The sequence below is a fragment of the Zootermopsis nevadensis genome, unplaced genomic scaffold (genome assembly GCF_977971745.1).
Source record: "Zootermopsis nevadensis isolate Lab colony 2312 unplaced genomic scaffold, Znev_1.0 Znev_ptg000037l, whole genome shotgun sequence".
NCBI classification, from domain to species: domain Eukaryota; kingdom Metazoa; phylum Arthropoda; class Insecta; order Blattodea; family Termopsidae; genus Zootermopsis; species Zootermopsis nevadensis.
The window spans coordinates 5,433,044-5,445,637 of NW_028259169.1; the positions used below are offsets into that span (position 1 = coordinate 5,433,044).

The 12,594-nt window shown below is 39.0% G+C and overlaps 1 protein-coding gene and 1 long non-coding RNA gene across 7 annotated transcripts in view; both read right to left on the reverse strand.

The window, feature by feature from the left end:
• LOC147871860 (uncharacterized) overlaps positions 1 to 4,355 on the reverse strand; it is a 42,299-nt gene extending 37,944 nt beyond the window's left edge. For 2 of the 4 annotated variants that reach the window (XM_087360082.1, XM_087360084.1), the window contains exons 1-3: positions 4,153 to 4,355; positions 3,583 to 3,680; positions 1,999 to 2,727 (exon numbers count right to left, since the gene is read on the reverse strand). In XM_087360082.1, the coding sequence (XP_087216208.1) occupies positions 2,392 to 2,727; positions 3,583 to 3,680; positions 4,153 to 4,195 (477 nt within the window). In that variant the 5' untranslated portion in view covers positions 4,196 to 4,355 and the 3' untranslated portion in view covers positions 1,999 to 2,391. Of the gene's footprint in view, positions 1 to 1,051; positions 2,728 to 3,582; positions 3,681 to 4,152 lie in introns of those variants that run through there. The other 2 variants (XM_087360085.1, XM_087360083.1) reach the window with 2 other exon arrangements.
• Positions 4,356 to 5,614: 1,259 nt separating this feature from the next.
• LOC147871861 (uncharacterized) lies at positions 5,615 to 8,161 on the reverse strand. Of its 3 annotated transcripts, XR_015538239.1 has the most exons (4): positions 7,761 to 8,161; positions 6,582 to 6,654; positions 6,079 to 6,335; positions 5,615 to 5,741 (listed from the first exon to the last, which is right to left on the reverse strand). It is a non-coding gene; the product is annotated as an uncharacterized LOC147871861 (long non-coding RNA). The 3 variants fall into 3 exon arrangements; XR_015538238.1 differs by having other exon boundaries at positions 5,724 to 6,335; XR_015538240.1 differs by lacking the exon at positions 6,582 to 6,654 and having other exon boundaries at positions 5,724 to 6,335; positions 7,761 to 8,151.
• Positions 8,162 to 12,594: the final 4,433 nt, after the last annotated feature.

The window sequence follows — 12,594 nt, forward strand, 5'->3', positions numbered from 1 at the left end:
GTGTTCGTAAATAATTTGTTTCGGCTACGGTAAAAAAATGATCATTTCCTTGTTAACCAAAGCAACGCGCCATTCATTATGCTAAACTACGTTCAATATTTCTGCTACCCTTTTTAAAACAATCCGCAAACCTACGCCCACATCTTGGGGCAGATTTTTATTCAAAGTCTTGGTTACTCGTATGGTCACATTTCCAGCAATTACAGAAGCAGCAGTTTGCCAGAAGACAACTGCCTGCCTTCTCTCTGTCGCTCCACACCCAATTCACATAACATGATGGAAGGATGACTGTAAGTGCTAAAGAAACTGGCAGGGTGCTGGGGCCACCAACCCGGTCGCAAATACTTAGACATTCTGTAATGTGGACGTGGGGATTCCCCACTAAGTAAAGGAGAGCCACCAAAAATTTCTTACTTTGAGGAAACATCTCTCCATGACACACCAGCAGCAGCAATCTCAATGTAACAAGTAGAAACACAACAAAATAAAGAAAGCAATTCTACAAAACAATATTTTGTATCTGACATTACGTCAATAAACAGTTTTACGAGATGAGTTTTAGTGCACGCTGATTACTGAATTGACAGCATGTCTACACGAGAATTTCTGATTGTGGTCACAATGTTTATTAATATCCCGGGACCCCTTCAACATCGTGATCGTATGTTGATTGACTACCCAATAACAAGATCAATAAAACGTGCAACAAACAAAGCTACGTTCTGCCTCCAAGAATCATACGCAAAGGAATCTTCACTCACAGACAGCTCAAACACTCTAATATTTTAACAAAAATCCTGCAAAAGAGCTATACCACTTAAAGTCCTCTCCCTTCCATTTCAGCGCGGATTCTTACAGTAGTAGTTCTAGAAATGAAAGGAGGGGAGACACGGGTTTCGTATTGTATGCATTTCCTTCCTGATTTCTGCCCTCTAAAAAAATAACTGAGGGTTTTAGTGGGTGCGATATGGGAGCCCAAGATGAGAGGAAGGAGGGGTTATGTAAAAATATATTTATGAGGGAGCAGCTAAGGTGGTCAACGAACACCAAACAGACATCATATATCATTTCATTTCCAGGTCAACAATCTTTAACCAAGCTAAATGGTCAATAACTTCGGCCTGTCTCTCTCTCACACACACAAAAACACAATCTCTACATTCTTCCTATAAACATTCTGACTGACAACACTAACAAATTAGTCTTTCGTAAGCCAAGAACTCTTCACAACCATTTTACAGACATAAAATAACAATCCTGACAACACCAGCACTGGTACATTGTGACCCACATAAGTGGCACTGCCTTTCTATACTTGGTTCCAACCAACCAAACCACTCCTCAATCCTAATGCAAATCCCCTTACCCCACCCGCAACCACGGAATATACCAGAAGTAATACTGAGCCTCATCACATGTCCATGAGACTGACACCTGACAACTCTCAACTTATGGTTAAGTCTCAAATAAATGGAACCTCTGACAGTCATCTCCATTTTTGCAAGCAAATCCAAATTCATAACGAACACCACACCACAAACTTACAAGTTTTGTAACCGAACCCCTTGCTCAACACAGCAAACTCTCAAAATTAACCAAAAGCACAGAAAATATCCCGGCAGCTCCGCTCACTGTGCACAAAACTAAATTACTTACACTGGCAAATGCTCACTTATTAATTAGTAAACAGACCACATTAAAGGCTCCTCAGCACTGCACACATCTCACATGTAACAAAACCTTATCAAAATAGTCACCACCCTCGTCTAAAAAGGATAAATAAACCTCACATTCTGATATCCTATGAACAATATCATGAATGCCTCTAGCGTACCACAGATACTGCAATAATGCCAATCCCTCACCACATTTACGTCTTTCAACATATCAACTCTCACACTTACAGTCACAACATCTAAAGTACCTAATAAAATTGGACAGACTCATCTCTCTCACACAACAACCACATCAAATACATTCTAATGCTCATGTACTCACACAACGAATGCCTGGTTCAGACCGATATCAGTCTCTTGCGGATACGAGGTTCCTTCTTTGTCCCAGCAGGTTTAATCTTCTGACATCAAGTCGGTCTGCCAACTGTTGCCGCACGTACTTCAACGCTTCTCTGTCTGGCAGTACGCGGATCACGTGGTGCTCAGTAGAATCTGAAGGATCATTCTGTTTCTCGTAATCTGCTACTCCCAGAAAGAGAAAATACATTCACATTCAAGAAATCAAGACATCACACTCTTCTAAGAACACACAGTTTTACTTCACCAAGCAGTTAACACTCCCACCTTAGCCAATGAACAAGGACCTTCCATTTTCAGAAGACAAATTCTGTCAAGTTCATTACAAACCCATTCACAAGTTAACTTTAAATACGGGTCACAACCAGCGACCTGACAAATTCTTAACTCCCTCGCTCACAGATTCATACTGGAGCCTTTCTTTCCTCCTCCCCAGCAAATTTAAAACATTCGCCAAGTGGGCCATTATTCCACACGTCATAATACTGCAACTACAAACTCTACAACTCACACACGTCACGTCAGACCCACGCAACTTCCCTTGCCACTGATTCAGTGGATATTTAACGAACAGTTCGCTTGCCGTCTGTTTGGAGCCGAGGTGTCCCGGCTTACACGGCTCCCTCTCCTCGTGCCCCATTATGACAGCAAGGGAGTCTATAAACACCAGTCGGTCCATGCCCTTCAGGTTCGCCTGTTTTGATGTCATAAAGAAAGGACGTAAATGAAAGATTAAGAAATGGCAAGCCACTACAACACAGCCAACATCTGTAGCACTTCTACTACTAAGGTGAATTCAACCGACAAGGGGCAAGAGGTAGCCGTATCAATTAGATTTATTTTCCATATCACCATCAGTAATGCCACTTTATAATGCCTTCTGGAAGCAAAGGTGGAAACTTCACCAACAGTAATATAAATTGTTTCAATGTTGAACAATCTAAATTTATAAAACTGAACTCACCAGCTTCCTGTGATATCGCCACCATTGTGCAGTGACACACAAGGAACACCGTCGTAACTCTTTCATGGCTGCAGCAACAAACACTCCTACCAACTTACACAACAGGCCTTACTGGCTGTTCCAGATATGAAGCAGACGCTTTCAACAAGTTCACGTATTAAATGTGGTTTTAAGAGAGATTTCAGTTTCTCACAGTGGTCTTTGGGTTCTAACACCACTTGGACTTACAGAAAACCAACACCGATTATGGTTTTTAAACATTTAATGGTTCGCTATATCAGCTGAAGTTATCCTTGTGACTAAGCGCAATGACATGAGGCAGTGGGAGCATGGAGGTAAACTCCATGCATTCTCAATTATAGAACTATGTGGAGGTCAGCCTCAAAATGTGGTTCCTTAAACTGGCAAAGAAAAATCACGTTCTTCATTGTTTCTTTGTAGTCTCAATAGAAGAAATAGACAAGTTCTTTATTTCATTAAAACCATTTACTACTTTTCAGGACAAAAGGTCTTCTTCCTTCAATAATGGCATTGTAATTCAGAAAAGAAGTTTATTAAACAATTTACTCAAATGGATGAACTTACCTGTGACTGCCATCTGGTGAGTGGCTCTGGCTTGCTTGTACTGCAATCTGAACGGAATCCCATGGACTGCGGAGATCTCCACATGTGGATCATCAAAACTGCAACAGCGAATCACAATGAGTACAGATAATTACACTCACATCCTAATGTTCAATGGTCACAGCAGTGGCCAATGCAGTAGCTGCTTCCTAAATCAGCAACTGATGTAAGAGGCACAGAGCAAATGGGAAATCTGGGTTTATGATATGACAAAGAAATACATTACTTGTAGAAGCCTCCTGGTACTGGCATGATACTAAACACAAACTAATTGTGATACAGCCTCTAACGGGCTCACTGTACCAGTAAATAATGAGTTCTGGGTGCTCAGAGAAAAATCTATATCAGTGCCTCATAGACTGCCTTAGGACTCGCTTACAATTTTGCGAAGAAAAGCCAGTGATTAACAATCTGTTATGTCATGTTAGTACCATCAGGCTGGAAAAACATCTTTTATTTTGTACACTATTTTAATATCAAGAATGAGGTTAGTTTGACAATATTCTTCTGCCTCCAACTGCTCTTATATACCTTGGACAGGAGAAAAGCTGCTGCACTCTATTCTGATCATCATTAAAATTCAGGGATGCCACCAAGAAACAGCAAATTATTTCCCAGCACTGACGACGGTAGAACGGATCCGTCGTGCTTGACTTCTGAGCACTAGATGCTGTCTCCACGAACTGGAAAACACAACCAACAGTTTCAAGTTATAACGAGTAAGGAAAGTCAAATGTTTTAGTTACAGTAACTTCCATGCGGCATTGTTATAATACTTTCACGTACTGCACTTACTGTAATACTCTAAACACCTTTTCTCCACATCAGGGCGCATGTCATATTTATTTCCAGAAACTTTGGGTTTCATGGACACCTAGACTTTTATTTTGCAAGTGGAAACAAGTTTGACAAATCTCAACAACACTAAAATAAAAATTAACTACAAGCATATAATTTTTGTATAGTCTATGCTAACCCTAATAAACGTCAAAAAGGAACGTACTATACGCGTACCAAGTTATTTAATAATCTTCCACCAACAATTTAAACTCTAAATGATTTAAAGGTGTTCAAGCGTGCATTGAGAGGTCACCTCATCACTCACACTTTCCATTCTGCAGTTTATTTCACCTCTGCTGAAATTTCTTCAGTTTTATGTATATCTATAATCTATATTTAAAGTGGTTTTGCATTTCTATTTAAAATTCTGAGGTTTATGTATATTAATTTGTAATTTTTTTTAATACCTGTATTGCAGAATCTGAAGGTTATGTACATTCACATATGAAACACGTCCTTGCATTGTGTCAAAAGTACTGAGGTTTACATATATTGAATGAAGTCCTGAAGTTTATGTTTATTGTATGAAATGACTTGTACTGCATCCTTTGGATTACTCCTAAGAAGGATCTATGGAATGCAAAGAAACTCTACTCTCTAACATACCTGAATAATGCAATTCCTTATCACACACACTAATAAGGCTTTTTACATGCAAAAGAAAATAATCACAACAATGGCAGGTGTCAAAAGCTGCTTACCTTATAGAGAATAATTTCGTAAATTTAATATACTTCCACTTGCAAGTGAATTTATATTCTGCTTGCTATCATTTGTGGTGGAAAAGTTGGATAATTTTAAAAGAAATACAGATGTACATAATTGAATTACAAGATGTAAACCCTGCTAAATGTCAAAGAGGAGTGTACTTTACACGTGTCAAGTTATTTAATAATTAAAACTCTAAATTGTGATATAAATGTATTCAAGCCTGCACTGAAATTAGCTTTCATACTTGAATTGCAAAATCTGAAGGTTATGTACATTCATATGTGAAACACGTTCTTGTAATTGTGTCAAAAGTACCGAGGTTTACGTATATTGAATGAAGTCCTGAAGTTTATGTTTATTGTATGAAATGACTTGTACTGCATCCTTTGGATTACTCCTAAGAAGGATCTATGGAATGCAAACAAACTCTACTCTCTAACATACCTGAATAATGCAATTCCTTATCCAAGTAACAAACACTCCAGGTGCTTCGTTCTGTCTCGTTCTTCACATCTCCAACTCCAAATAAGCTGCTTCCCCATCACGCACACAACTGATCTTCTGAAACACTGATATTCAGACAAATTGGTCCTCCATGTCTTCGTTGATGCCAGTAAACACACACTACAGCTACAGTTCACATGAAAGTTGCTACTCAGCACATCCCCTGATCTCAAACTCCTCTTTGAGACAGACTAGGCACTCCCACTAAATCTATAACAGTACACCTCCTCGGAAAGCAAGGTATATAATCGCACGAGGGCCTGAGGTCTTCCTTGTGGCATTGTGAGGCATGCTACGAACACCCCATACTTGGTCACTAGGAATCAAAAGTGGGCAACTGTGGTGTGGTGTGGTGTGGTGGCCACATAACCAACATTACAACCTGTAACCCTAGCTGCTTACTTCTAGCTTCTTCACTGCGATAAGCTCTTGCACAAAGTTAAATCAACAGCTACTGAATTTCCACATGCAAGTCACAAAAACAGAGGCTGCCACCACGAGTCTGTGGGTCATCCCAACCGCATCGACTGATGAATTGTGTCCATCATGCACAGTGGTCATGTCAGCTACCGGAGCAAAGTCTTGCTACCTCCGTAGTAATGATGGACTCGAAACTGCATAACGGCTGAAGTATCCCATATGCTTGCATTCACGCCTACCTGAAACAAAACCATGTACAGAAATAAACATCCGCATTGAGAGACCAGTATTAATTCTTACTACGAAGGCACTCTACACCACATTAATAACCTACTGGCAACTAATCCGGCCTTTCGTGCAACCAAAATATTTCCCACTTTACGTACTTCACACAGGAGAAAGATGACAAACATCAGTTCAAATAAACTTGCAAGCATTGGAAATATAAGAGAGTAAAGCTGCACTCGACTGGGCATGCATCCTACCATCACGCCGTCCGAAGTAAACAATAACAGCAGAGGAGCTGCGCCATTTTCTCGCACGCAGGGACGGCAACGTCTGAAAAACAGCGAACACATCCCGCCACCGGCGGAGCATGAGGGATATTCAATTATCAATATGTGCGCACCCTGACGAACTGTCCTGTCATCTACCGACAATACACCTGAGGTACATGCCCGTCCGCGAACACTACACGGCACTGCCGAACCAAATGCTGACGGAAATACCACTCCAAAGACTGTAAAATTATGAAGACCTCAAACTTTATTCCGTGAATACCATTAGTGACACATCTTCTCCTTTAAAAACGACAGGAAGTAAAGAAAAAAATTAAGGCGAAACGAGCTAGCAACTTCGCCTATAAGAAACCAACTACCAATCACTTCCATAACCTCAAAAATCATAAAATAATTTATGAATCCAACCACACCCAATAAACTACAGCTCAATCAACTTAGCACGAAGCACTATGAAACAAGTAGCCCACAATTTGCATCTACATCGCCTACATCCTAGGACACATTTGTCACATAACCTGTCGGTCGCCGTTATGATACTGCTCAGATTGATACCAGACACAACTCTTGAATACCTGCACGTCTACCTATAAATCACCCAGTGAAATCGTCCACGTCCTTTCCAACACGAAATTATCCTCGTCACATTTCATGTTGGCACTCAAGACATCACGGAAATTCAGCACCGACATTCTCCCTACGCGATAATTTCTCACAAGTAATTTTGCAGAAGGGCGAAAACGTCTCGCGAGCTGAGTCATTTGAAAAGTACGACCAACATCACCTATAAGACACCAACTAATAAACATTTCCATAACCTAAATATCTTCCATCATTTATGAAAACAGGTGGGATTTCGTAAACTACAGCTCAATGAACGAAGCACTATAAACGATTATTGCATATGTCGCCACTACACAGCCCCTCTGCCACCAGGTTGTACTTCACGAGCATCTATAACACACCCAACGACCCAGCCCACTGGTGACCGTACTTCAACAACACCAACTTCACTTCGTCAGACTCCATTTTGGCACATGCAGCAATCAACACTTAATACACTACCAACAAAATTAATGCCGGCAATATTCGCTGAAAACCACTTGCAGAAAAACACACACAATCCAGAAAACTCATTGCACTTACCTGACTTACAAAAAGCAATCTCATCACTGGCAAGTCACACTTTTCGATCATAGGACAACTGCTATTGCGCATCTCCCGTTAACGACTGTTTGGAAACTCCCTCTCGGTGATGATCACCAAGTATTCCCGTTACCTCCCGCTTTGACATCTCTTTACAGATTTACATAGAGAAAATACAAACTAAGTAATGCGTGGTCAGCACACTTTTAAAGCCCTCCTGGGTCAGAGAACGGACACCCACTATTATCAAGACTGTCCGGTATAGCTATGCCAGAGATCTTCATCACCGCACTTCCTAAACGAGTGAAACTGCAGAGCTCCCCCCCCCATCTGCTTCCGAACAGATTCACAATGACTGACGTTTTGAAGATCTTTCTGTGGCATTAGCTTGAACTGAGAATGTGAAATGGGATGAAGCAGATAAAAGGAAATAACATATTCTTTCCTGGAAGCAGACTCTTATCAACGCAATGTGATTGCGGCCGACATTTCTACTATTTTACTACACTCCGTAGAACACCCCACACACATAACTAGACATCCACACCTTACACGTTCACATAATTCATATCTAAGTTGCTATCACACTTGCAACACAATTACCACAACAGAGCAAGCCCCTGTCAATGGGTTAAATTTTTAGAAATTATTCGAAAGTCAATTTTCAAAAGGCAAATATCTCCCGATCTGTAGGAATCTGAGAGACAAACCTTATGTCACTTTGAGGGAAACTATATGTCAACTTCCTGTCAGAGTCACGTCAATGTATGTTCAAGGGTTTGGAGGAGAGAGACATTTTAATTTTTCGAGATAATTCGAAAGTCAATTTGTGAAAGTCAAATATCTCCCGATCTGTAGGAATCTGAGAGACAAACCTTATGTCACTTTGAGGAAACGCATATGTCAACTACATGTCAGAGTCACGTTAATGTATGTCCAAGGGTTTGGAGGATAGAGACATTTAAATTTTTCGAGATTATTCGAAAGTCAATTTTTAAAAGGCAAATATCTCCCGATCTGTAGGAATCTGATACACAAAACTTATGTCACTTTGAGGGAACGTATATGTCAACTTCATGTCATAGTCACGTCAATGTATGTCCAAGGGTTTGGAGGATAGAGACATTTAAATTTTTAGAGATTATTCGAAAGTCAATTTTTAAAAGGCAAATATTTCCCGATCTGTAGGAATCTGAGAGACAAAACTTATGCCACTTTGAGGGAACATATATGTCAACTTCATGTCATAGACACGTCAATGTATGTCCAAGGGTTTGGAGGATAGAGACATTTAAAATTTTCGAGATTATTCGAAAGTCAATTATTAAAAAACAAATATCTAACGATCTGTAATCATCTGAGAGACAAACCTTATGTCACTTTGAGGGAACGCATATGTCAAATTTTTGTCAAAGTCACGTAAAAGTATGTCCAAGGGTTTGGAGGATAGAGACATTTTAATTTTTCGAGATTATTCGAAAGTCAATGTTTAAAAGGCAAATATCTCCCGATCTGAAGGAATCTGAGAGACAAAACTTATGTTTTTTGAGGAAACGTATATGTCAACTTCCTGTCATAGTCACGTCAATGTATGTCCAAGGGTTTGGAGGATAGAGACATTTAAATTTTTAGAGATTATTCGAAAGTCAATAATTAAAAGGAAAATATCTCCCGATCTGTAGGCATCTGAGAGACAAACATGATATCACTTTGAGGGAACGTTAATGTCAACTTCATGTCAGAGTCTCGTCAATGTATGTCCAAGGTTTTGGACGATAGAGACATTTAATTTTTTCGAGATTATTCGAAAGTCAATTTTTAAAAGGCAAATATCTCCCGATCTGTAGGCATCTGAGAGACAAACCTTATGTCACTTTGAGGGAACGCATATGTCAACTTCATGTCAGAGTCTCGTCAATGTATGTCCAAGGGTTTGCAGGTTAGAGACATTTAAATTTTTCGAGATTATTCGAAAGTCAATTTTTGAATAGGCAAATATCTCCCGATCTGTATTAATCTGAGAGACAAAACTTATGTCACTTTGAGGGAACGTATATGTGAACTTCATGTCATAGTCACGTCAATGTATGTCGAAGGGTTTGGAGGATAGAGACATATAAATTTTTAGAGATTATTCGAAAGTCAATTATTAAAACGCAAATATCTCCCGATCTGTAGGCATCTGAGAGACAAAACTTATGTCACTTTGAGGGAACGTATATGTCAACTTCATGTCAGAATCTCGTCAATGTATGTCCAAGGGGTTGGACGATAGAGACATTTAAATTTTTAGATTTTATTCGAAAGTCAATATTTAAAAGGCAAGTATCTCCCGATCTGTAGGCATCTGAGAGACAAAACTTATGTCACTTTGAGGGAACGCATATGTCAACTTCATGTCAGAGTCTAGTCAATGTATGTCCAAGGGTTTGGAGGATAGAGACATTTTAATTTTACAAGATTATTCGAAATTCAATTTTTAAAAGCCAAATATCTCCCGATCTGTATTAATCTGAGAGACAAACCTTATGTCACTTTGAGGGAACGTATATGTCAACTTCATGTCAGATTCTCGTCAATGTATGTCCAAGGGTTTGGACGATAGACACATTTAAATTCTTCGAGATTATTTGAAAGTCAATATGTAAAAGGCAAATATCTCCCGATCTGTAGGCATCTGAGAGACAAACCTTATGTCATTTTGAGGGAACGCATATATCAACTTCATGTCAGAGTCTCGTCAATGTATGTACAAGGGTTTGGAGGATAGAGACATTTGAATTTTTCGAGATTATTCGAAAGTCAATTTTTAAAAGGCAAATATCTCCCGATCTGTAGGAATCTGAGAGACAAACCTAATGTCACTTTGAGGGAACATATATGTCAACTTCCTGTCAGAGTCACGTCAATGTATGTCCAAGGGTTTGGAGGATAGAGACATTTAAATTTTTAGAGATTATTCGAAAGTCAATTTTTAAAAGGCAAATATCTCCCGATCTGTAGGAATCTGAGAGACAGAACTTATGTCACTTTGAGGGAACGTATATGTAAACGTCCTGTCAGAGTCACGTCAATGTATGTCCAAGGGTTTGGAGGATAGAGATACTTTAATTTTACGAGATTATTCGAAAGTCAATTTTTAAAAGGCAAATATCTCCCGATCTGTAGGAATCTGAGAGACAAAACTTATATCACTTTGAGGGAACGTATATGCCAACTACATGTCAGAATCTCGTCTATGTATGTCCAAGGGTTTGGACGATAGAGAAATTTAAATTTTTCGAGATTATTCGAAAGTCAATTTTTAAAAGGCAAATATCTCCCGATCTGTGGGCATCTGAGAGACAAACCTTTTGTCACTTTGAGGGAAAGCATATGTCAACTTCATGTCAGAGTCTCGTCAATGTATGTTCAAGGGTTTGGAGGATAGAGACATTTTAATTTTTCGAGATTATTCGAAAGTCAATTTTTGAAAAGGCAAATATCTCCCGATCTGTATTAATCTGAGTGACAAAACTTATGTCACTTTGAGGGAACGTATATGTCAACTTCATGTCATAATCACGTCAAGGTATGTCGAAGGGTTTGGAGGATAGAGACATTTAAATGTTTACAGATTATTCGAAAGTAAATTTTTAAAAGGCAAATATCTCCCGATCTGTAGGAATCTGAGAGACAGAACTTATGTCACCTTGAGGGAACGTATATGTCAACTTCCTGTCTGAGTCACGTCAATGTATGTCCAAGGGTTTGGAGGATAGAGACATTTAAATTTTTAGAGATTATTCGAAAGTCAATTTTTAAAAGGCAAATATCCCCCGATCTGTAGGAATCTGAGAGACGAAACATATGTTACTTAGAGGGAACGTATATGTCAACTTCATGTCAGAATCTCGTCAATGTATGTCCAAGGGTTTGGACGATAGAGACATTTTAATTTTTAGAGATTATTCGAAAGTCAATTTTTAAAAGGCAAATATCTCCCGATCTGTAGGCATCTGAGAGACAAACCTTATGTCACTTTGAGGGAACGTATATGTCAACTACATGTCAGAATCTCGTCAATGTATGTCCAAGGGTTTGGACGACAGAGATATTTAAATTCTTCGAGATTTTTCGTAAGTCAATTATTAAAAGGAAAATATCTCCCGATCTGTAGGCATCTGAGAGACAAGCCTTATGTCACTTTGAGGGAACGCATATGTCAACTTCATGTCAGAGTCTCGTCAATGTATGTCCAAGGGTTTGCAGGTTAGAGACATTTAAATTTTTCGAGATCATTCGAAAGTCAATTTTTGAATATGCAAATATCTCCCGATCTGTATTAATCTGAGAGACAAAACTTATGTCACTTTGAGGGAACGTATATGTGAACTTCATGTCATAGTCACGTCAATGTATGTCCAAGGGTTTGGAGGATAGAGACATATAAATTTTTAGAGATTATTCGAAAGTCAATTATTAAAACGCAAATATCTCCCGATCTGTAGGCATCTGAGAGACAAAACTTATGTCACTTTGAGGGAACGTATATGTCAACTTCATGTCAGAATCTAGTCAATGTATGTCCAAGGGGTTGGACGATAGAGACATTTAAATTTTTAGATTTTATTCGAAAGTCAATATTTAAAAGGCAAGTATCTCCCGATCTGTAGGCATCTGAGAGACAAAACTTATGTCACTTTGAGGGAACGCATATGTCAACTTCATGTCAGAGTCTCTTCAATGTATGTCCAAGGGTTTGGAGGATAGAGACATTTTAATTTTACAAGATTATTCGAAATTCAATTTTTAAAAGCCAAATATCTCCCGATCTGTATTAATCTGAGAGACA